The following is a 22,704-nucleotide window of genomic DNA, read 5'->3' as shown; positions in this document are numbered from 1 at the left end:
TCAAATATCAAAAAATTAGTCTTCTATTTAGGTACACACGTCTTGAGTTTCACGAATATCATTTCATATTCGGTTCAAATTTGGAAGTTGTTGTTGTTGTTTTTTTTTTTTTTAATAAATATCTCACAAGTTGTTTTTTTTTTTCATGAATGAACATGCATATTTGGCAAAGTATATGCTAAACATATCCTCAGTGGAAGATAAAAAAAAGGTTTAAGATTACGCCACCTTGACTGTACGTTGACTTTGACATTTTCTTTTCTTTGACATATTATAAAAGTAAAAGAGAAATTAAAAAAACAGTAAAACACTAATGTTAGTCTTCTTTTGTTGCTCCTGCGAGTCTGATCTCGCTCAAGGCAGGTCGCGTGCCATTTCTCATCTGCGAGGATAGTGGAAACGTATAACTGAATTCACTCGCCAGGATAAGTATCAACCACACATTGAAGAGGATAGGTGTATATATATATATATATTTATTTTTTACTACTAGCAATATCTGATATATATAAGAAGCAATAAGGTTAGTAACGTAATGGTTGAATCACACTTATGTCATCATCAAGACGTGTACAGACCCTAGCTTCTTTGTAGACTTTTCCTGGTCGACACAAATATCCTTTGGCTGGAGCACAATGAGCATCCTTCGAACATATACACAATCCTTCCAATGCACATCCATCTTTTACTATCGTCGCGTTTCCTTTGATTCCTAGGATCTGATCTGTCCATTCACTCGAGAATAAACCAGTTGGATCGTAGGCTTCTTTTACTTTCAAGAACGCGGGTGCGTTCTTATACTTTCTTATCACCCCATCAAATGCTAAGTTTCTGTTTTTACCCCAATGTGGCAATGCATTATACTTGAACAACGCAATTTGCTCAATTTCTTCGATGAAATCTTCATAAAGTCGCGGAGTTAACGGGTTTTTGGCTCGGTAATAAGTTAGGTCAAAATCTAAAGCTTCGGTTTCTTTCCCAAGAAAAGCTGGAGATGATGTGACATAACGCATAAGAATACCATAGTAGAGCTCAAGTCCGCATAGAGATTTAGAATTAATCTTGACAAGAGATTTGATGTCATTGATGAAACTTTTGACTTGCGTGAGCGGCACACTGAACGTTGTTTGGTGAAAGAATTCGCTTTTTATACGTGAGTCCCATGGACACGCTGTGATCAATCCATCTTGAAGACTGTCTAGGCATGATCCTGACGACATCATACGGTTTTGACTTCCAATAACCGGATAACCGGTAAATATAATGCCTAAAGCCGATGAATGTTTGAAACACAAAGGTATGAGTGAGTAAATAATATGTGAAATCAATGAAAATGTGCAAGTATAATAAATGAACAAATGTTTATATAATTATACCATTATTGGTCAGACCGAATGCTGTAGCAAACAGTGTAGACGAAATTAATGTGGCTCCCGCACACTTCCCATTCCCATCTCTGAACCTCTCTTGTGTCTCCTCTGAAAATATAAAATACAAGACAACAAAAGAAAAAAATAAAATAAAAAAACGTTCCGAATAAATAATTAATAAATAGAGAGGGAATTATTGAATGATATTTTCTATAGATTTTTATCATATACTGACAATAATAAAAAAAAAAAAAACAAAGCTTTATAAATAAGTACGAACCTGAAGATCTAATGATGGCTAATGCCGCAGAGAGTTGCGAACGGAACGGTAAAAAATCGAACAAACCATTGCCCGACGTGTTGACCGCTACCCGGTCGTCCATTCGGTAAACCACTTTGCCTTGGCTTGGTAACCATATGAAATCTGAAAACTCATGTTTCTTCCCAAATGTTATGGCTTGATCTCCGAAATCTGAATCGTTTCTCATAACATATCTTAAAGATCTCTTGAACATTGGTTGCAATTTAAAAGTCACCTTTTTCGAGCAATTGTGAAAAACACACGTGTTAGAGCTATGTTATTATTATTTCTTACTAAGCAACAAAAGATAATTAAATTTAAAATTTCCTAACCTGAGAGATAACGCCAAGAACGCCAAGAGAAACCTTAGCCGCGTTAAACTCGTTAGGAGTTGTAATCTCACTTAAAACTCTAACCTTTGCAAACCCGTCATTGGCCGAACCAGGACTAACCATCCTGATCTCGGTCACATAATCATGGACCGCACTACCATTACCCCACAATGAGCTTCCGTGAGCACCAGTCCCCATCATACCACCCACGGTCAGTCCCCACCAATACGGTGCATAAGGCAGCGCTAATCCAACCTTAGCCGCTTTAGCAATGAGTTGCCTAAGTGTCACGCCGCTCTCAACCGTCAAAGTCATGGCATCTGCATCGACTCTCACGGTATCGTTTAGAAACTTTGTGCTTATGAACAAACCGTCAGTTCCATCGGTACACACGAGCTTAGTGATGCTATGGGAATATCGAGTGGTTACACGCATTTTCTGTCCGGCTTGAGTAGCTGCAGCAACTACAGAGACAAGCTCGGCTTCAGATGTTGGGTATGTCACATTGGCGGCTCGACACGTGGAACGGTCTGGGAAGACTCCGTACGAGTTGGTGACGGTACAATCCGTGTTTCCCGACACACATTTGACAGGATCTTCGGGTGGTGTTGAGATCGTAGTGAAGACTAGTGTAGAGATACAGTGTAATATGAAAAGCGTGCGCCAAAACGCTGCGTTTTGGGAACCATGCCAAGGAGAAGAAGTGAATGCCATTATTGGGGTCTCTTTACGATTGTATTTTGTATTTGGTGTCTTCTATTTGTAGATAGATATACATACGTTTATATATATATATATATATATATATATATAGGTTGTGTGGCGTAAAAGACCAGTATAGTGTGATATTTAATTAATCATATCCGGTTGATAAGAAAAGAACTGAGATTTGAGATGCTTGTATTATAAGGCTAATGATCATGTTTTGATCGTCTTCTATCATTATTTCATTTCATCGATTCATCAGTTGGCATCTCTTCGTCTTCATTTAAATATATCATGTGGTTATAATGGATATATCATATTGACTCGAGATTTTGTTTTGATAAAAAAAAAAAAAAAAAAAAAAAAAATTCTCAATGCCAAAACTTCTACACCATTTTTTATATTCTTACTTCATGCAAAGAAATAATGTTCAGAAAAATAAATACGTATTGAGCCACTTTCTTTTTTGTGATATATCCAACAAAAACAAAAATTAAGCTCTATATTACTATACTTTGCGTTATAAGTACGGGAGACCTCAATCAAAACATACACTTATAAAGTCCATAAATTATAATTGCTATGTAAATTTCAAAATCACTATAGATAACAATGAGAACACACATAATTATTCACTTGGTGACGAATGGCATTGGTTTTGTTAAAAATTTGCATGTAGTTTGTTTCAGTTTGTTTTTAACTAAACTAAGAAGCTGATATCACATTTTCTTTTCCTTCGGAAAAAAGCAGCTGTTTTCACTTTTCAGACATCGTACAGTAACTTAGAATAATTGTAACACACCTGTGCTGTAGAATTTACACAAAGAAATCATGATGGTATATTAAATATTGGATGGTTGTGTGTGTTAAGATATTATCAGTTGATTTTCCAGAGAACTCAGTCTGCCTAATTTTGTGAGCCAGAAGGAAAATTTAAGGAAAAAAAAAAAAAAAAAAAAAGAATGGCCACCCATACGCACATATTGACTATCACTGTCTACATTTTCAGTCACAAAAGTCAACTTACTCATCGTTTAATACTTGTCCGAGCGCTTTGAGGACAAAAGCGCTCAGACAAAGTCAACTTACTTATTTTGTAATTGGACTTAATTTACTTAAGGAAAAATAATCGGTCTAAATCAATCATCAGAAATGGATATTAATATGTACACTCTTACTATTAAAACCAAATTAATAGAAAACATAAAAAGCTCTTACTAGTATTGATTTTAAAACACTATTTAAATTTATATTCGTAAAAAAAAAGTTCTCAGTTAATTATCATTCTGTTATAGCCAAATACTAAATCATCTAAAAATATTTTACCACTCATCATTAGTAGAAAATATAACCGATGATTACCATAGATAATTCCCTTCATTAAATGACATCTTTTAATTATAAATTTTGGGCCTAAAGTTTTTTGGTTCCGTGACACGGTAGTCATCTACTTAGTTAAGTGACGTGGTTATCAACTTCACCAAATTACACGGTAACAAAAAGTTTTGGTTCAATTTCATTAATTAATTTTTTCTTCACTACTTCACCAAATTTATAGCTGGGTTACATAAGTCCAGATCTAGGATGGTTACGCACATCTGTCACAGAATCTAAACAAAATCCAATGAGAGTCAAATGTAGGGGAACGTATAGAAACGTGTGTGATTTAAATAATAGTAGACCCCAAAAATCTAGCTAGTATAAAATTTGTAATAGAAGATGAATCCAGCCCAAGTCCAGTGAAGATGGTTATATCAAATTTATACCTTACTTAATATTTTATAAAATAATTAATAAAACGTAATTTACAAAAAAAAAATTGAAAACTAATTTTATCTCAAGTTTAAAAAGTAAAAATATCTTAAATATATATTTTTTATATTTTGTAATCTCATAAGTAATAGTTTTACTATTTGTCCAAGATTATCATAAATTAATCAAAAATTCAAAAACGTTATTACGAGAAGATAATTTGTTTATATAAAGGTGAGTGCCTAAAATCTTTTTTCTTTTAGGATTAATAATTGACATTATAATTTATTTAATTATGGTATTATAGTAATTGATTGTATAATTTTCTTAATTCTTTTTTTTTATAGAATTAGTAATTTAAAATTAGAATTAGTATTATTTTTCTATACATATGAACTATCTTTTCATATTTATTAAATTGTTTAAATTTTTAATTTCTTATAATTTACAAATATGTTAAAAAAGTTTTTGTATAACACATAACAAAAACTTTAATCGACATATATCGCGATCACATGAGTTACTAACTATGAAAACCAAGATTTATATAATAACATAATATTGAATAAGCTATCAATTCAATGATTAAAAAACTTAAGAAAATTACATTAATTTCTTATTTTGATTATCTTATTTTTCTTATGTTATGTTAATCACTAATTTTAACACATTAAACATTTTCATACTTTAATCACTTTTCTGTATAAATTTCTTTTTATTATATGATTATAATAAATAATAATTTCAATTAAATTGCAAATATTTTCCTTATTAATTGCACATATTTTCCTATTAAAATTAATAATTTAATAGCTAACTTTCCAATTAGAATTAGTGATATAATAGATTACTTTTGTTTTTTTTGTCAACCATTTACTTTTGTTTTATATACTTTCAAAAATATTAATTGTAATCTTTTTTACATATGTCAAAATATTATCGATATACTGACACATGTCGTGATTATATAAATTACTAACTTTGAAAACTAATGTTTATATAATAAGATATGTTTATATCAGTCAAACCCTTGATGTGTCGAAACTCATAACTGTAGAAATTTAAGGTTATGTTTTGTAACGTTATTCAAACTCACATGGGTTCTTGTTAACTAAAAATTGGATCTGCTCCCATAAAGCGGAAGCTCAAAGTGTAATAGCTTCTGACCCAATTCTAATCACATCAAAATGATGGGAAATTAATTTGAAAATGGAGAAAAATTAAACCGAAGATTCCAATCACCTTTTATTGATTAATTTCTCTACTTTTCACATTTGAACCACGAATATTAGACTGTGCTGGTTCGTCGAAAAAAAAATATATACATGTTTTTGTTTTCGACATGGATGTTAGACCTAGTTGGCATAAGCTTGCACTATCCAATCGCACCTATTCGTTGACGTGAGTTAATTATTACCATAATAATAATAATGTCTAGAGAGCCGCGTGTGAGAGAATAATTTACCACAAAAGAAAAAGTCAAATCTTTGACACTATGTCTTATCTATCTATCTCAGACATGCACTAACAAGATTCGTCTTCCAGTCAATAATTAATTGGGCTTGTGACGATTGAACATTAAATATTAAATTAGGTAATATTGTGTAATAAAACGATTTAAATAAAATATTATAAATAATATTATTATTTGAGATTTAAGATTCGTAAAACAAAATTTGTAAGTAAAGCTTATTATTTAATTTTTATTATTTAATTTATTCAAATTTGCGTTTATTTTTTGTACGTTTCATTTTTAAATATTAAAAAGAATTTCAACATGGTGGAGAAAGTTTTGATATCTTTTTATGTTTTTAAATTCAAATTCACATCTTTTATTTTTAATATCTACATCAGTATGCCATTAAATAGATAAAGCAATATTTTTTAGATCAATCAATTTAATTTAAACTAATACTAAGTATAAAAATGCAATAAGAAAATTGTATAAAAAATGGTATTTAAAAAATAGGAGATGAAGTTTTTGTTGTTCAACAAATTTTTTTTTTGACAACAAAAATAGATCAGCTCATATGAGCCAATGTTAATTGTTGAATATATTTAAAATTATTTGCAAAATGTTATTTATTTTTAAGATTATATTGTGATAATTAATTTTTAATATACTTGAATAATTATCAGATTTTTTTAACCGGAGAATAAGTTTTGCGTTTTTAAAAGTTAAATAGATGAAGAAGTTTAAATTATTTGTGGTATGTAATTTACTTTTATGATTATTCATTATTTTGATAAAATCATTCAATTTTTTTTAAAAAATATAGTTTAAAAATGGCGGTGTTTATGAATTAATTATTTTTTGATTGGTGAAAAAGATGAGATGATCTGTCTCATATTTTTAGAATTTATAATTAACTGTATATTTTCTTTAAACTTTTTTATATTATTTTTTAAAAGTATATTTTTTTGGGTAAAAATAACAACTTAAAAGTAAGAGTAAGCTAAAAAAATTTATAATTTCGAATTTTATGAAAATAAAATATACATGGAATGTTTAAAAAATTTTATTTTCTTAAAATTATCTTTTTTTTATAATTTTAATATTATCGTTAAAAACAAAAATTAAAAGAATGTAATAAACAAATACGTAAACTAATACAAAAAGCCTCGACATTGTGGGCTTATAAACTTGTCTGTGGGCCTTGTTTAGTTTATATATATACACACGAGACACGGCTCAAGACCCTACAACGAGTCTGATCCAATTTATCAACATTGAGTAATGAAGGAAGAAAAAAAAAAAAAGAGACGCGAGAGACGTAAGAAAAACCTAACGGGTCTGATCCAATTTGGTTTAGAAGATGCAGCGAACGGTTCCGATGCGGAGAGATGTGAGAATCCGAAGGCGGAAAAGCCGCCGATAGTGTCTTTGTCCGAAGCTGCGGCAAAGCTTGATCCTTCAGAACTTAGGGTTGTCATCGAAGAAGCACTGGTAAGTGAATGCGATGCCTAGATCCGTTTGTATAATTCGATAACAAGGAATTCAAATTCAAATTTTTGATGATGTTGTTCGTTAACACAGGACAAGTATTGGAATATTCCGGAGAAGCTGATAATGAAATTAAACGCTTTCTATGGGAAGAAACTTTCGCAAGTACCGTTTCCATGGCTCAAGACCTTCAACGAGTCTCCTTTATCCACGCTCATCCATGTGAGTGAGTGAGCTATTGTGACCTGAGAGCTAAGCTATCCACGGCTCATCCAAAGGTTCTCATAATTAATTTCTTGAATACACACAGGTTCCATTATCTCATCTTGCTACATCTCTCTTGGAAATATCAGCCGATTTAATCAACATGATTCCACGTTACAAACTCAGTAGCTTTATACTGTGGTCTTCTGATAACATTATCACTGATTGGGCCAACCAAGAATATGTACAACCAGAAGATCCCGCCCATACTATGGTAATTTGATTGATTTGATTGAATGGTGTGTTGTTGTTCGGTAACCTTTTTCTTCTCTCTCTCTCTCTCTGTAACTCCATTGTATTTGTGCTCTAACATGTTTTACTACGATTAGGTCGCACACTTTATTGGATTAGCCGTGGTATTGCGTACTAAGCCCGATGCTTTGACTTCTATTTTGCCTAGTCTGAGGCGCAGACCCGTGTATCAAGGCCACGACAAGCTTCCCCTTATTGTTTGGATGATGGCTCAGGTTACTAGCTACTTTCATATGTTGTTTTCTTTTTCCCCTTAATGTGTGTCTGAACTAGTGTGTCAGAGACTTGTGTTTTGCTAAAGCCTTTTGAACGGTGACAGGCCTCCCTAGGTGATTTATCTGCTGGCTTGTATTCATGGGTGCATAACTTGTTACCACTACTAGTCGATAATAACAAGTGCTGCAGCCCTCAGTCTATGGATCTCATCCTCCAATTTCTTGATATGTGAGTCCAACTTACTTATTCTTCTCGTCATCTCCTCTCCTCTATATTTATTCATATTATTATGTAACAACCATCCTCATCTTGTTTGTTTATGCAATTTTTAATCAGCATGTTGTCAAATCCAGAGGCTCAGACCATACTTGTAAATCGAGCTGATAGAGACGGAAAGCGGGTGATTCCACCTTCTTCATTTGAGATCTTGCTTCGTCTTACATTCCCTGATTCATCCGCTAGACTAGAGGTAAGCACTGGTAGTATTGGTATTTATTTATCGAAGGAATTTTTTTTTGATGCGTTTGTAGATTCTGATCACAAGCATGGTCTCTGTATATGCAGGTAACAGAGAGGTTTGAGGCAGTTTATCACTTGTTGAAAGAAGTCGCCCTTGCACCAGAGAGTAGTGCAACAGGAGGAAACGCAATGGAAGAGATATTCACTTTTTCCTTAAAATTAGTTGGAGAAGGTTCTAGTAACAAACGCAACCCTTGAATCTGCTTCCCTCTCTCTCTTGTCCAAATGGAGTTCTAATGTACTGTTACTGTTGTTGCAGGAAATCCTGGTCTAGCCAAGGAAGCTGCAGCAATCGCTCTCCGGTCTGTGACAGAAAACGTTGATTGCTTTAAGCACTGGGATATTCTCTATAATGATCATTTAGAAGCTAGCGTCTCTCTTCTTAGAAAGCTTGTAGACGAATGGAAGGATCATTCCCCTAATTTATTATTATCACCAGGTGGTACTCTCACTGTCAATCAAGCTATAAAAAGCTTCAGGCTTAAGGTACCTCATCCCTTTACTCTTCTAAGCTATATATAACCAGTTTCACCCTCCGCTCAGTTGTATTTTCCTGCGATGCGATGTTTGTAGAATGAAAAAGCCATCACTGAAGGAGGAGCCAATTGTTCACTTTACGAAAAAGCTGACAAGTCCTGTAAACTGCTCTCGTGGAGACTCTCCCGTGCAAGTGGCCTCCTCAAAATTACACTTCTTGTTTCTGCATGCACCTGTGCAGGAGGCGTTGCAGGAGCCGCACTTGCTCTAGCTTACCAGCAAGCATAATGAAGTTGGGATCTATAGGGCTGGTCCAACCTTAATTATCGTATAAAATCATGATAACCGTTAAACAACATTGTCTCCCAAAACAAATTAATAGAGGATAAAATGTATATGGGTGTGGTTTTATGTATAACCATGAAATATTGAACAAGGTATCTAGAGCTTAACATCTTTGTTTTATGTTTGACGTTTTGAACAACAAACTCGCAGTGTTATGCCAAACTTTGTTGGTCAACTTCCACCTGTCTTTTTTCCCGTTCCATCTTTCATATGCACTATTGCTTTATACTTAGGATCTAATGTGAATAGCTGCATTAACTTTTTCTTCTTTACTTCACCAAATTTATACTACTAGCTGGATTTTCGGGTTTTAAATACAGTTGAGATTTGAAACTAATACATAAGTCCAGATTCAAGAAAGGCACTAGAAACGTGTGGGTTTTGTTTTTTTTTTTGTGTTTTTTTTTTTTTGCCTCCCCGTGTGGGATTTTATCTAATAGCAGACCCGAAAATATAGCTAGTACAGTTAAGACGAATCCAGACCAGGCCCAGTAATTATCTAATAGCAGACCCGAAAATCCAGCTAGTACAGTTAAGACGAATCCAGCCCAGGCCCAGTACTTTTTTGGGGGTAGCTATAACCCATTACATTGCAAAGGGAATAAATTTTAACTAGTCCAAAACCCAGCCAAAAATCGATTTTCATATTACATAGTTACTTTAATATAATTTGATAAAAATGGGAATTAATATATATATATATACATCCTTTTCTCCCGGAATTACTAAATTTTTTGAAAAAAATACAATTACTTCATTTCCAATGTATTTTTTTAACTCTACGATACTAGAAGAGAGCTTCTTCTTTCCAATGTATCATTTTATATTTTACTTGTTAATGGAAAACTTTGACATCAAACTTTATATAATAATATTCTAAAAGAAAAAAGTGTAAAAAATAGAATAATAATAAGATAACACTAAATATAGAATAATTCTATTTTTTACTTTATTTTACAGTGAGTCATAGAATCACACTAGAGACGATTTTACTCTATAATATAGTTTAAGGAAGAAAACGAATAGAGTGGAGTAGGAGGAGATGCTTTAATGCATCCCTCTTTGTGATAAACTTAATTAAAGTATATATGAACAAAATGGGGTCAAAGGAAACACACTCTTAGATTTTTAGAAGAAAGAAAAGTAAACACATTATTAGCCAAAATAAGTGTTCTGAAAAGTAAGTTTAGTGATCTTAATCACGTTATTCTTTTATTTTTAAAACATTTAATATTAACAGAAACATTATATTACCAATGGTCTTAATACTAGTTTCAAAACCAATGCAATTGATTTTGCAGTTTGAAAACCATATATGATATATGTACCTACAAAAGCATTATATACTGTATGTATTAACATTGATTAGAACTTAATCATATATATAGAGTACTACATCACAAATATGAAAACATATATATAAATATATATATATATATATATGGTTCTTGCTAACTAAAAATCGAATCTGTTCCCATAAAGCAGAAGCTCAAAGCGTAATAAACTCTGACCCAATTCTAATTAATCACATCAAAATGATGGGAAATTAAATTCAAAAAAGAGAAAAAATAAATCAAAGATTCCAATCACCTTTTATTGATTAATTTATCTACTTTTCACATTTGAATCACGAATATTAGACTGTGCTGGTTCGTTGAAAATATATATATATATTATATATATATATATATATTTACATTTTTTTCGACATGGATGTTAGACCTCGTTGGCACGAGCTTGCACTATCCCATCGCACCTACCCTCAATCATCTCCTTGATTTTTTTAGTTTATTTTTTTTCATAAAGAAACTTACATATATCTTCTTGACCATATTTTTATATTTCTTTTATATATATATATATATATATATATATATATATATAGTCTATACTCGTTGTTGAAAATTGTTAGTCCAAGTTATCATCTTTACGTTGATCTATGTCGGAAATAAATTTCATTCGGTGCATTTTCACATTAACCATTTAAAAAATTTCTATGACATGCAGCTTCATGGTTAAAAAATTAATTATTTTGATTTGTTTTATAATCCTCCGATGGTAATTAAAATTTATGGTTTGATTGCGAAAGCAACTCACTCCAAGGATTACTAGAGGCTGATTGAGTTGGCTATCTCTTTCTAATTATGATTTAAGTTTTTTTTTTCTCTCCATAATCCTTGTGGGTTTGTTAAAGATAAGATATATGTATGATTAATGGTGAGAAATTTAGTAAAGGTAAAGAGAGGAAATGGGTGAGCGATATAGACATCAAAAGACAGTGAACTAAAGAGCATCGACAAAAAATATCTTAATATGCCTTGAGAGAATCATCCTCGAAACTCATTCATGTGAGATAAAGAGAGGGGAAACGATGAAGGACTTTAGGTTAATTTTTGTCGGTAAACCCATTCTCGTCGGACTTTCATCTCCTTTGTGAAGCGATTTTAGCTTTTTGTGTTGTCACGATCGGAAAAAGATGGTGTGTTATAATCATAATTTGTATGCTAATGTGTTTGCATATACATATACATGCATTATGTAAATCACTTACTTTCGATAGTTTTAGTTATTTACAGAGTCGACACTCGACACCACATTTCTTTTTAACAACCAATTTAACGGACGTACGTCTATATGTATATAGTCGTATAGACATAATTAATGTGAGTACCTTCATACCTTGGACACGTGCATGGTATTTTTCGATTCCATGAGATCAAATTATTATTATGTAACTATAACTTAGGAAAAATGTGAAGGTTCCCACCCAACACAAAAGTGATAACGTGGAATATTATATATGGCTTTTTGAGTCGTACGTAGTTGAAATTCTTACGTCCTTATAATATGTCTTTTACTATAGTTAGTAACCCTTCGAACTTTAATCAATGACATGTTTATGTGAATTAATTATGGCGTTAAGGATGAATTGTCAATTTTGCGGGAAGGCATACTTGGGATAATTGATCTCTTGACCGATGCGGCCATACCTCAACATTATACGAGGAAAAAGGGAACTTTCATTAATTAAGCTAAGGGGGACAATCCCCATATTGTTTATATCCGAATGTCGGGTTAAGTTGTAATCTGACGTGTAGAAGAAGAAGTTCTTATTACAGATAAATAAGTTGCATTTTTACACTAATTTTTATTTAAAAAAAAACTTAATTATATGAGGTTTAAATTTAATATATTTAAAATTTTCGAATTATTAAATTTAATTAACTTTTAAGTGACTACTGTTCGTTCAAAAACTTAGTAATCTTTATGATGTGTTTGTTTCGGGTGATCGGTAGAACTTGAGAAGACGGGATATTTGACCATGGAGATTGGAGAGTATGCGAGAAAATAAACAAAGCATTGATTTAGTTTGATTCGTTTCTCACTTCTCGCTACGTCACTACAAAAGTACAAATAAACAATGTGTTTTCTGTTAAATAAAAATATTTCTCTAATTTTAGTAAATCGTCATTTCGAATTTTCTTAAAATTTAAAATACTTTCGATAAACATGTTTAAGCGAGAAATTTTGTTTTAAGCGGTAAATTATTATAGCCAAGAAAGTTCTATTAGGTTATCTTATCTTAAGTACTATATCACTCGATACTATGTTTGAGATTAATAGATTATGATTGATTTATATTTTATTTTTATATATAAATAATTGTACTATACGACATTTTTTCCTCATTGAATAAGAACAAGAAAGCATCTACTATTATGTCCACTGCTATTAATGACACTCAATCATAATCTGTTAATCTCAAAATCATACAATCGACTGATAGTACTTGAGATAAGATAGTCCATTATCTGTGCCTACTAAAAACACAGACACACATACAGACATACTATATATGTGTCTATATGATAATAAAATGTATATTATATATGGCTTTTTATAATCCAAAAAGAATTTTGTACGACATCTGGCTTATATTTTATAGTTCGAAGTCTTGCTAAATTGTATAGTATATATTTTGTCATCTGAATCATATATTGATATGTGTTATAACATGAAGCCTAAGGTTACGAAAAACAATTACCTAGGCATTTAGATAGAGGTAGATTTTCTCAGAGTTAAAGAGTTCGCACGGACAAAAAAAAAAAAACACAAATATCACATAAGATTAAGCCAAAGAATCTATAATAGCACTTTGAGCAATGACAAACTGTCACATTTTGATATCGCAAAATATTACTTTTCAACAATTATATAGTTCCTACATTAATTTTTTCCCTGTAATCATATTTTTCAGTTTTCACGATTTTGGGTTAATCTTTTCTCGTAATATCTTTAGTCTATTGTTTATTTCTCTTTCTAGAAGGAAAAATGTGAAATTAAATGGAAGACATTTTGATTGATGAGATAAAATGCTAACCCCATCAATAACGAAATATCTCCTTTTGTGATCTTTATTCCTCCTCTTTTTCTTTTTATATAATATTAATCTATTTTACAATATCTCATAACCACTGTAATTATCACAAATCTGACTTTCTTTTTTAATGTTTCAACAACTATATGGTATGATTATATCTTTTTACACAAATGTGAAATGTCTTCTCTCTGCGTGTGTGTGTCTCTCCCTCTCTCTTTCCCTCCGTTTCCTTTATCCACTACCGTTCGACACGTGACAAAATGGGCCAGGAGATGACGATAGAGACGACGTCGTCGTATTCCATAGCTCCATCTCCGGTGTATATTCCTGAGGTAAACCGGCGTGGTACGAAGCGGACCGGTTTAGACTAGGGTACGGATGATCTTGATCGACGGGTGCCATTGAGTAAGATGTGGGTCCGTTAAGCTGCGAGGCCACGAGGCGGTCCAAAGCCGCCCAGCTAGTAACGAAGCTAGTGTCCACCACGTTGCTGACGTGGATATTATGATTAGTGTCGGGAGTGCTCACGTGGCAGCTGTTGTTGATTGTTTGACTGCTAGGGCTTTCAAGGTTTGGGAGTTTCATGAAAGGGTCAAGATTTAGCTCTTCTTTACAAGATCGCCCCATAAGTTCGAGAAACTGCTCCAGAGTGTCCTCGTTGAAGATCTGAGACGACATCGTCCTCGTCGTGTCTCCGCCACCGCTCAGGGAAGCTCCTCCGACGGGACTGTTTAGGGTTTTGTGAAGATTCTTCTTCTTGAAAATACGACACACCACCCATCCTTCGTCTTGTGATGCTTCCCCTATAATACTCACCACCTTAAATATTCAAAAATAAAATAACATATATCAGCAAAATTCATTATGTGTTTGGACACACAGTCTGGTTAATCCAAAAAAAAAAAGCGTAAAATTTTATATTTCAGTTGTATGTCGTATTATATATATATATATATATAATAATATACAATGGAGATCGAAAATAAATATGTGAATTTTTTATTTTTATATATTCTTTATTTTTTTTCAATTTAAGTTGCAAAAGAACAAACGATTTTCGTAAATTTATGTACGAACATGTGATCAGTTTTTTTTTTCATATATTATGTAATACTTTCTTTGGTCTAGCTACTTGTACGTGTTAATAAAATAATAACTTATTATTATGGTCAATGAATCATAATCAAAACAAAATCGAGATTGTGATGTAAAATGAGACATAACAGTCTCACCATGTTCAAAAGAGAGCCCACATACTTCGATTGAACTCGTAATTAAACGTTTCTGAAATCGATACATACCTCATGAACGGTGACATCCTCATGGGAAATAATGTTATCGTCGAGTCTATATTCATGCATGATCCAGTCAGACTTTTGGCCGTGAGGAGCTCGGCCTTTGTAGAAAACTAGGGTCTTTCTCATCCCAATCCTACGGCCATTGCTATATATGATCTTGTCGCGGCCCGTTGCTTTCCAAAATCCGGCCGCAGTGGCTCGGTTAGTTCTGGTTCCCGTCGGATACTTTTTGTCCTTGTGGCTAAAGAAATACCAGTCGTTTTGTGGCGTTGTTCCTATTTTACACATCTCTGCATAGCGACAAAAATATACAGTAAAGACTTTAAAACATAAATTGTATAACTATTACTAAACCTATATTGGTCTTTGCAGTAACTAACTCCTAATGTAAACAAACAACAGCAACAACTAAGTGTAGATTCTCTGTACTCTAGTCATATTCTCGTAAAAGGATACATGGGAACGTCATGTATCAAAAGTGGTATAGACAAGACAGCCATTTATATATAAGGAAAAAAATATTAATTTCGGAAAATTGGATTAGGAGAGTATGATCGAAACAAGTAGAAAATTAACCCATAATATTTTTTTTTTATAAACCTTGAATATCCCAAGGCTCGAGCTTGTTGAGATCAACGTCGCGAATGACATCCAGATCGATCTCGATGCTATTAACTTTCTTCCGGAGATAATACTGCAACAGCTCTTCCTCGGTCGGGTGAAACCTAAACCCAGGTGGCACTTGAGATTGTCCGTTCACTGATATGCTCATAGATTTGGACATCATCAAAGAGAGTTCAAGATTAACTCAAGAACAGAGCTGTGAGGTTTATTTAATTGTAACTACCGAACTGATGAAAGTTGGAGATGAGAGAGCTAGCGGAGAATGAGTATATATATACTATATATATTTATTGTTGTATAAAAAACAAGATGCATGAGGAAAACGCATGTGTCGCTTTGTGCACCTTTTTTTTTTTTTTTGGGTTTTCTTTAATTATTTTTAAAAATTCAGCTCTTATCATAATTAGCTTTTCCATTTGTTTTCATTAGTTAGTTTGAAAATTAAAATACAACCCTCCACAGAGAAATATTAAGTTCACTGTCAATTATGAATGATTATTATTCTTTTGTTCTTTTTCCACAATTATTAGTTTCAATATTTTTTTGGCCCCTAGTTTAATTTGTTTTGCTATTTAGTTTTCAAATTAAAACGTGAGCCTCACTATAGTGATTTTGTTACACATCTTTTACAAGAACTTAAAATCATCAAATATGACAAGAACAAGCATCGAGATATTATCACTTGGGTTCAAATATGTATAATGTATATTGTTGAAAAAAAAAAACCATCCAATGTATATTTTTTTCTCTCTCAAATTATATGTTCATCTGTTTATTCCATAATATCTAAAACTATGAAATCATCCACCTAAACACTACCGAAAAAGGTACACTAAAGCTTATTAAAAATCCATCTTGATCTATTTATTATATATTTTCATATTGTATATTTTACATTTACAACGAGTTAAGAATTACTGTAAAGAAGAAAAGAAAAAAGAAACATTAAAAGGGATATATAGTTGTCGGATCAAAAAAAAAGGTGATGTAGTAATCAGAAGAAGGAAGAGTAGGCCCCATAAGGCAACTAGATTGTAGGAAGCAAGCCCACATCGTAACGATGACCCTTGACCTTAAAATTTCTATAGAAAAGCTCCCTTTAAACAAATTAACAACCCACACAACTTAGTAGTAAATAATACCTCTTCGTCTTCTTCTCTCTTTTTCCCCTTATAATCTCTTTAGGTATATAAAAACGAGGTTAACGAGCACACACTGTATATGAAAAAATGAAGTCGAAATAGGGTGTGTTAAAAAAGTTTCCCTCCGGAAGATGTGGCTTTTCATCGATAAATAAACAAACGTTTCACTATAAAAGTTTTTTGTTATTTGTAAACGAAAAGGTTGATAATTACTAAAAAAAAAGTTGATGTGACAAGGAGTGTTTTTCCGGATGTGACGAAGGGTTATACACAGTACATATATTTATAATTGTGTGTTGTGTGTGTATGTTATATATATGGGAAACTATCTTCCGAAGAAAGTGGGATATAATGCCCCCTAAACGTAGATTATTTGGTGTTCGAAAGATAGTGGAGTCGGGTAATGACTCATAGTGTTCAAATAGGATTAATAACCGTTTCATTTTTATTAGCTATTGGAAACCTCTTGAGTTACATTTATTTATTATTAGAATGTTTGCTCGATCGTTCGATATAATTTTGTAGTCATAGCATGTAAATAATACTGTAATATATAGAACGGTCAAAGTGCGTGTTGTGTGTTTCTTTTCTAAGTTTTTGTAATAAAATCAAGTTTTGCAACATCTAATCTGTTTTACAAAAACATAGATAATATTGTTCTTTATATTGTGTCCAACTCAATATCCCATCGATTCTTGTATTATATTTTATTCTATATTCCAAATAGTTTTGTTTTTGATCATTTTTTTGATCCGAAGCAGTTTGTTGTTACGTTCTGTTAGAGATCACTATATAAAGGTGAGACTAAGGAAAGGTAACGATGACGTCAAAAACTTACGCTGTAGAAATGTACATGTGTAAGTACATATATATACTTATTGTGTAGAAACGTAATTAATAAAACAAAATTAATGGAGGTAAGGAGCTAGTGTTAATGTGGTTGGAACTAAGACTTTATTTAAGATTAGTTAAGAGACCTTTCTACTATTGTCTAAACACAGAATCATTTTGTTGCGATTCCGGAATTCCATGCTTCAAATCATTATTTTTTAGCTTGATTAGTGACATTGCACCCAACTTTATTTTTGTGTGTGTTTGTCTTTTATAAGTCCATGTTTTTATTGGTTGCGTTGCGCTTTGAAAATACAAAATTTCTAACTACTACTATAAGGACCTGTAGAATTTTACAGGTCAACTATTATATTGATTCTTTCTAGTAGCCAATACAATTAATTCGTATATTTTTATAATTTTGTTTTATACAGGTTGTTTCTATTTTAAATATAACTTCTTATAAGTTCTGAAGATAAATATAAAAACTGGTACTTAAGAAAATAATATTTTTTGAAGATATGATAAATATTTTTGAAACTTATGCATGTTTGAATTTTTTTTTTTTTTTTTATTTATACCGCTCACTAAATTAAAGCATGCTTGTATAATATTTACTTATGCGCAGAAGAATTGCATAAAAGAATTTTGTCTTTGTAGACTTGTATAATATTTAGTACACGTTTTTTCCATTGTGGGTGTTGATATACCATTAGCATCATGCCAACCCGTATCATCAACAACGTACCGTTTAAAAGTAAGATTTAGAAAAAAATTGATGTTTCTGGGCTCCATATTAATTTTGGCATGGAGAAGCTAAGTGAACATACACAGAAGGATGTAAGGTGGGGAGTCCAATAATTTGTTTAATATGAATCTGTTCAAATAACAAGATGCAAATTGGTTTTTGAGTTTATGTATCCTAACTTGTTTTTTTTTCTTTCTATCCATTAACTAAATTCTAATTCGAAATCTTTTAATATTGAATAAAGCTTGATTTTATTTGTATTTAAAAATCACAGAGTTAACAACACATGCATCAATTAAAAATAAACCAATGATTATATATATATATAACATATTATTTTAATGGAGTTTTTAATCCATTGAAATTCACTAACCAAATAATTTTTAAGGTATCATGCATTATTATTCGTACTTTCCGTTTTTGGTCTTTATAGTCTAATTCCATCTAGATGTCAACATCTAACATAAGTTTAAATTCAGATAGTGATCCAATTGGATACAACACTAATATAACTAGTTTGGTTTTTTTTATAAATTGTTTTTTATAAATTATTTAAAATTTCTACCATTACACCACAGTCACCAAGATATCATTATATCATGATCTATTAATTCGTTATTTTACAAAATTTAACATTATGGCAGAATATATGCGTGGGTTCACGTAAGTTTTGGGGGCATACGTATATAGTAATAGTGTTGGTGTTTTCTCCCCATGGGCACGTGAAGAACTGTAGTTTCATTGACGCTTTTTTTTTGTGTTCAAAGTTTCATTGACGCTTATTGTCAATTATTGGTTTACAAATCGATGTCATAAAACTGTCACATGCATGCTAATATACATATCTGTACGTTCTCAGCGACACGCGCGCGCCCGTGTAATTGTATCAACGCCCCCAATATATTCATTTTACTTGATTACACAACTTTTTTTTTTTGTCTTTCAATTCCAGACCATAATATTTATAATCCAAACTATGATTTTCTGCTGTATTATTTAGGTCATACATATTCTAACCTTTATTGTTATAGATATATCTCGTAGATGATATATAAATTAATGTGTAAATTGGTAATTAAATTTTCAGCTCTTAATTTCTGAAAACTTATAGTTATACACAAAATTACAATTAGTTTAGTTATATTTTTTATATATAGTATATTACTGAATATATTAAAGTCTACAGAGTAATTATTGTTTTTTTTTTTTTGTAAAAGATATATAATTGGTGATGGATGATATATAATGAAAGGAACTACTGATGGCAGTTTTGTGTTAAAATAATAAATACTTGAATTTGGAAACTCTCTAGAAGTAATAGAAAGTTTGCATGGGAAGCAATCTTAGTTTGGTGAATTTTCGTCAAAATTTGTTAAGCCTAATGGTGAGACGTCATATGACTCTACGCCCCGTTTTCTTTTTATGGCGAGGGGCAATTTTGTAGTTCCATTGATTTTGGACTCTTTCACGATAGTCTTTGTATATTGTTTTGTTTAACAATTTTTTTGTTGTCTTTGAAGTAGGAGTGTTTAGTTACAGCTTGGGACGTTGCCTTTAATCAAAACCAAAGACGTTAATTAGTTTAAATCGTTTTCGACTGGTCCTTTAAAGCATTCGAAACACCATTTACTATGGAAGAGGAGTAAATATATTGACCAACTTCCAACTCTCTAGCTAGTTGATCAGGTTAATGTCGAGATTTTCTGTTTTTTCATAGGAAATATCCGTAAGCTGTACCAGAAGAAGCAAGAGGAGCTGCTGCCCAAAATTAACCTAAAATTTTTATAAGCTTTGCCTCAGAGCTTGAGAAGTTTTCTGAAGGTAATGTATTCTTATATTTTAAAATTGTATAGTACGAAAAAATATCAATTAGTTAAAACTTTTTTAAAGTATGTATTTTATTTACCTTTTCTAACCCGACCAAAATATCTAGCTACATATTTCTTGAAATATTCTCGTTGCGATAATGCATTAACTAGAAGAAAAAAAACTATTCAATATGTATTCTTATGAGGCCTTTAATTTGACCCTTCATCATGTAACAATTAGAATTAAGACGTACACCGTGTCTATGTACAAGCAGTATGCATAATATGAATTTAAATTTGGTATACGTCTATCTCAAGATCATGTAGACATGCATGGGAAGATATCTATAAAATATAAACATGAATACAAAAGACATAAAAAGCCACAGACATTAACGTAACATGATGATTATGAAAATGAATAACGTTTTTCTCCTTAGGTTTGTGAATTTTGTTGATTAATGGCATTTTATTAGAGAGGACCACCCAAATTTGTATAATTTATAGGGTAAACCCAAAGACACAACACACATACACGAAATAAGTAGGATGACCGCCTAATCGTATGGGGAGGGGGGTAATTGATGGGTGATCTGTCATTTTATAATGTAATCATCTCAAAGCATATACGTACGTAGCTAAGACCTACCGTCGCCTGAAACGATAATATTCTTTTATTAAGATATTGTCGTTAAGAGCCGGCAACCAAAAAAAAAGATACGGTCGTAAATATTCCAGTATCTCGTCTAACAATATGAAGTATAACTATTTTCTACGATTAACTTCGTATTAAAAAGGGTCTTCTTTCAAGCGCAATTTGTTTCTTATTCGCTCAAAATGCAAAAGAGAAAACTTTATGTTTTTCAACTATTTTCTACGATTAACTTCGTATTGTAAACCGAAATTTAGACTTTTAAAGCATACACGCTTGTCGCTTAAATATTCTAGGATATCAGAATAGTTATATTTTCTATTTCGTTATACTGTATATATATAGTTTACCCAAAGGTCCCAAACCCACATTAACTCAAAGGTAAAATAACAAAAAGGTGAAAACCCGTGTTCTAACAATTATCGATTTTTATTTTCTTTCTTTGTATGAATGTTATTTTATCAAAAATTTCAGTTACAGTATGTTGTATTTATGTATATTCAATGTAAATTATTATACATGACACTTGTCACATTAAGGTTTTGATTTCAACTAAATCTCATTACCTTTCAAATTTTGCTGGTTGGTGATGCTGCTTGGAAATCCGATTCCGAATCATTGTTAGATTTTTAATGTAATCTTTGTCGTCTTATATTTGTGCTCTTCTACTCACTGGTATCTATTGACGAACACGTATCTAATTAATTACATGCATGACAGGATCAGGTGCGTATCTTTTTAAAATAAAATAATTAGCTAATACGATTATTTTAATTCTAGTTTTGAACCATGCATGGTCAAATTGCTGTAAAATTTGTCCTTTTTTAATACATTCATACATACATTATGCATTGCAAAGCATGCATTTCAGATATTGATATTCAAAAGCTATAGTATAATGTTTTCATCAGCCTTTTATATGACGCATTCACCCAATCGATAGTTACATTAGATTTGTCTCTTCGTGATGATTGTGTCCCTATAGACTGCAAAATATAGCAATCTTTTGTATAGCTAAGCGACCTAAGACAGGACACAGCGGTCTGCTAATTTTGGTTAAGCTGCGTGAATCGTTATTGATTTGGAAATCAGGATGTACATTTTCATGGAAGTCGATATCGTTCAACTTATAGAGTTAGGCACATGTTAGATATATATATCTGAATGCGTTAGTATCAAAGTTACAAGATATTTTTTCATTGTACTTATATTTTGTTGAAACATATTGAAAGCTATTATAACCAATTAATGTTAACAAAAAACTACCTACTACTACTGAGCTACACTTAATTACTAATTATTATTTTGTTCTATCAACCTTAACATATAAAATTTACAACCCGAATTTACTATTCAATTCAGTTGGAGGTTAAAGTAAACCTGAAATTTTTAATTAAACTTATAATGAGTCTTGGACGATTGGGCCTAGTGTGATACGTGCACACACATAGGTTAAAATTTAAAACAGCGTAAATAAAGTGTAATAATGGGCTTCACAGACATGGACTTAAAAAAGCCCACAGAGAGAGCCTTGCTATCTTATCTCTTTTCAAGGACACGATCGTAATAATATTAAAAAGTATTATAATATATTTTCCTTTTTTTTTTAATGTAAATGATATCTCCTTTTTTACTAAAGTCCCATTTGCTGCCAACGAATATTCCACCACGTGGCAAATGAGAAACGTTGACGGTCAAAATAACGGAATCCGTATGATTCGCTGTCACGTTCATAACGCCACG

The 22,704-nt window shown here is 31.7% G+C and overlaps 3 protein-coding genes across 5 annotated transcripts; 1 reads left to right on the top strand and 2 right to left on the bottom strand.

Moving 5' to 3' along the window:
* Positions 1-194: 194 nt before the first annotated feature.
* Positions 195-2,773, bottom strand: LOC104784633 (putative L-gulonolactone oxidase 6). Its single transcript, XM_010509674.3, has 4 exons — positions 2,004-2,773; positions 1,651-1,906; positions 1,377-1,478; positions 195-1,267 (listed from the first exon to the last, which is right to left on the bottom strand). Exons 1-4 carry the CDS (start codon positions 2,715-2,717, stop codon positions 525-527), a joined length of 1,815 nt encoding a protein of 604 aa, XP_010507976.2. The 5' UTR covers positions 2,718-2,773; the 3' UTR covers positions 195-524.
* A 4,383-nt stretch (positions 2,774-7,156) lies between these two features.
* Positions 7,157-9,652, top strand: LOC104784632 (uncharacterized). Of its 3 annotated transcripts, XR_015558110.1 has the most exons (10): positions 7,163-7,407; positions 7,498-7,626; positions 7,715-7,882; positions 7,998-8,135; positions 8,240-8,364; positions 8,473-8,605; positions 8,701-8,827; positions 8,915-9,141; positions 9,229-9,524; positions 9,578-9,652. XR_015558110.1 is itself a non-coding variant. In XM_010509673.3 (9 exons), the coding sequence occupies exons 1-9, from the start codon at positions 7,198-7,200 to the stop codon at positions 9,418-9,420; spliced, it is 1,449 nt and encodes a 482-aa protein (XP_010507975.1). In that variant the 5' UTR covers positions 7,157-7,197; the 3' UTR covers positions 9,421-9,652. The 3 variants fall into 3 exon arrangements, 2 of the variants coding, with proteins under 2 accessions (XP_010507975.1, XP_087307858.1); XM_010509673.3 differs by having other exon boundaries at positions 7,157-7,407; positions 9,229-9,652; XM_087451732.1 differs by having other exon boundaries at positions 7,498-7,630; positions 9,229-9,652.
* A 4,214-nt stretch (positions 9,653-13,866) lies between these two features.
* LOC104784631 (NAC domain-containing protein 43) lies at positions 13,867-16,169 on the bottom strand. The gene is made up of 3 exons (XM_010509672.3): positions 15,757-16,169; positions 15,160-15,446; positions 13,867-14,677 (listed from the first exon to the last, which is right to left on the bottom strand). The coding sequence occupies exons 1-3, from the start codon at positions 15,941-15,943 to the stop codon at positions 14,090-14,092; spliced, it is 1,062 nt and encodes a 353-aa protein (XP_010507974.1). The 5' UTR covers positions 15,944-16,169; the 3' UTR covers positions 13,867-14,089.
* Positions 16,170-22,704: the final 6,535 nt, after the last annotated feature.

The sequence above is a fragment of the Camelina sativa genome, chromosome 5, assembly GCF_030686135.1.
Source record: "Camelina sativa cultivar CO46 ecotype springtype chromosome 5, ASM3068613v1".
Lineage (NCBI taxonomy): Eukaryota > Viridiplantae > Streptophyta > Magnoliopsida > Brassicales > Brassicaceae > Camelina > Camelina sativa.
This window is presented reverse-complemented; position numbering and strand designations above follow the sequence as displayed.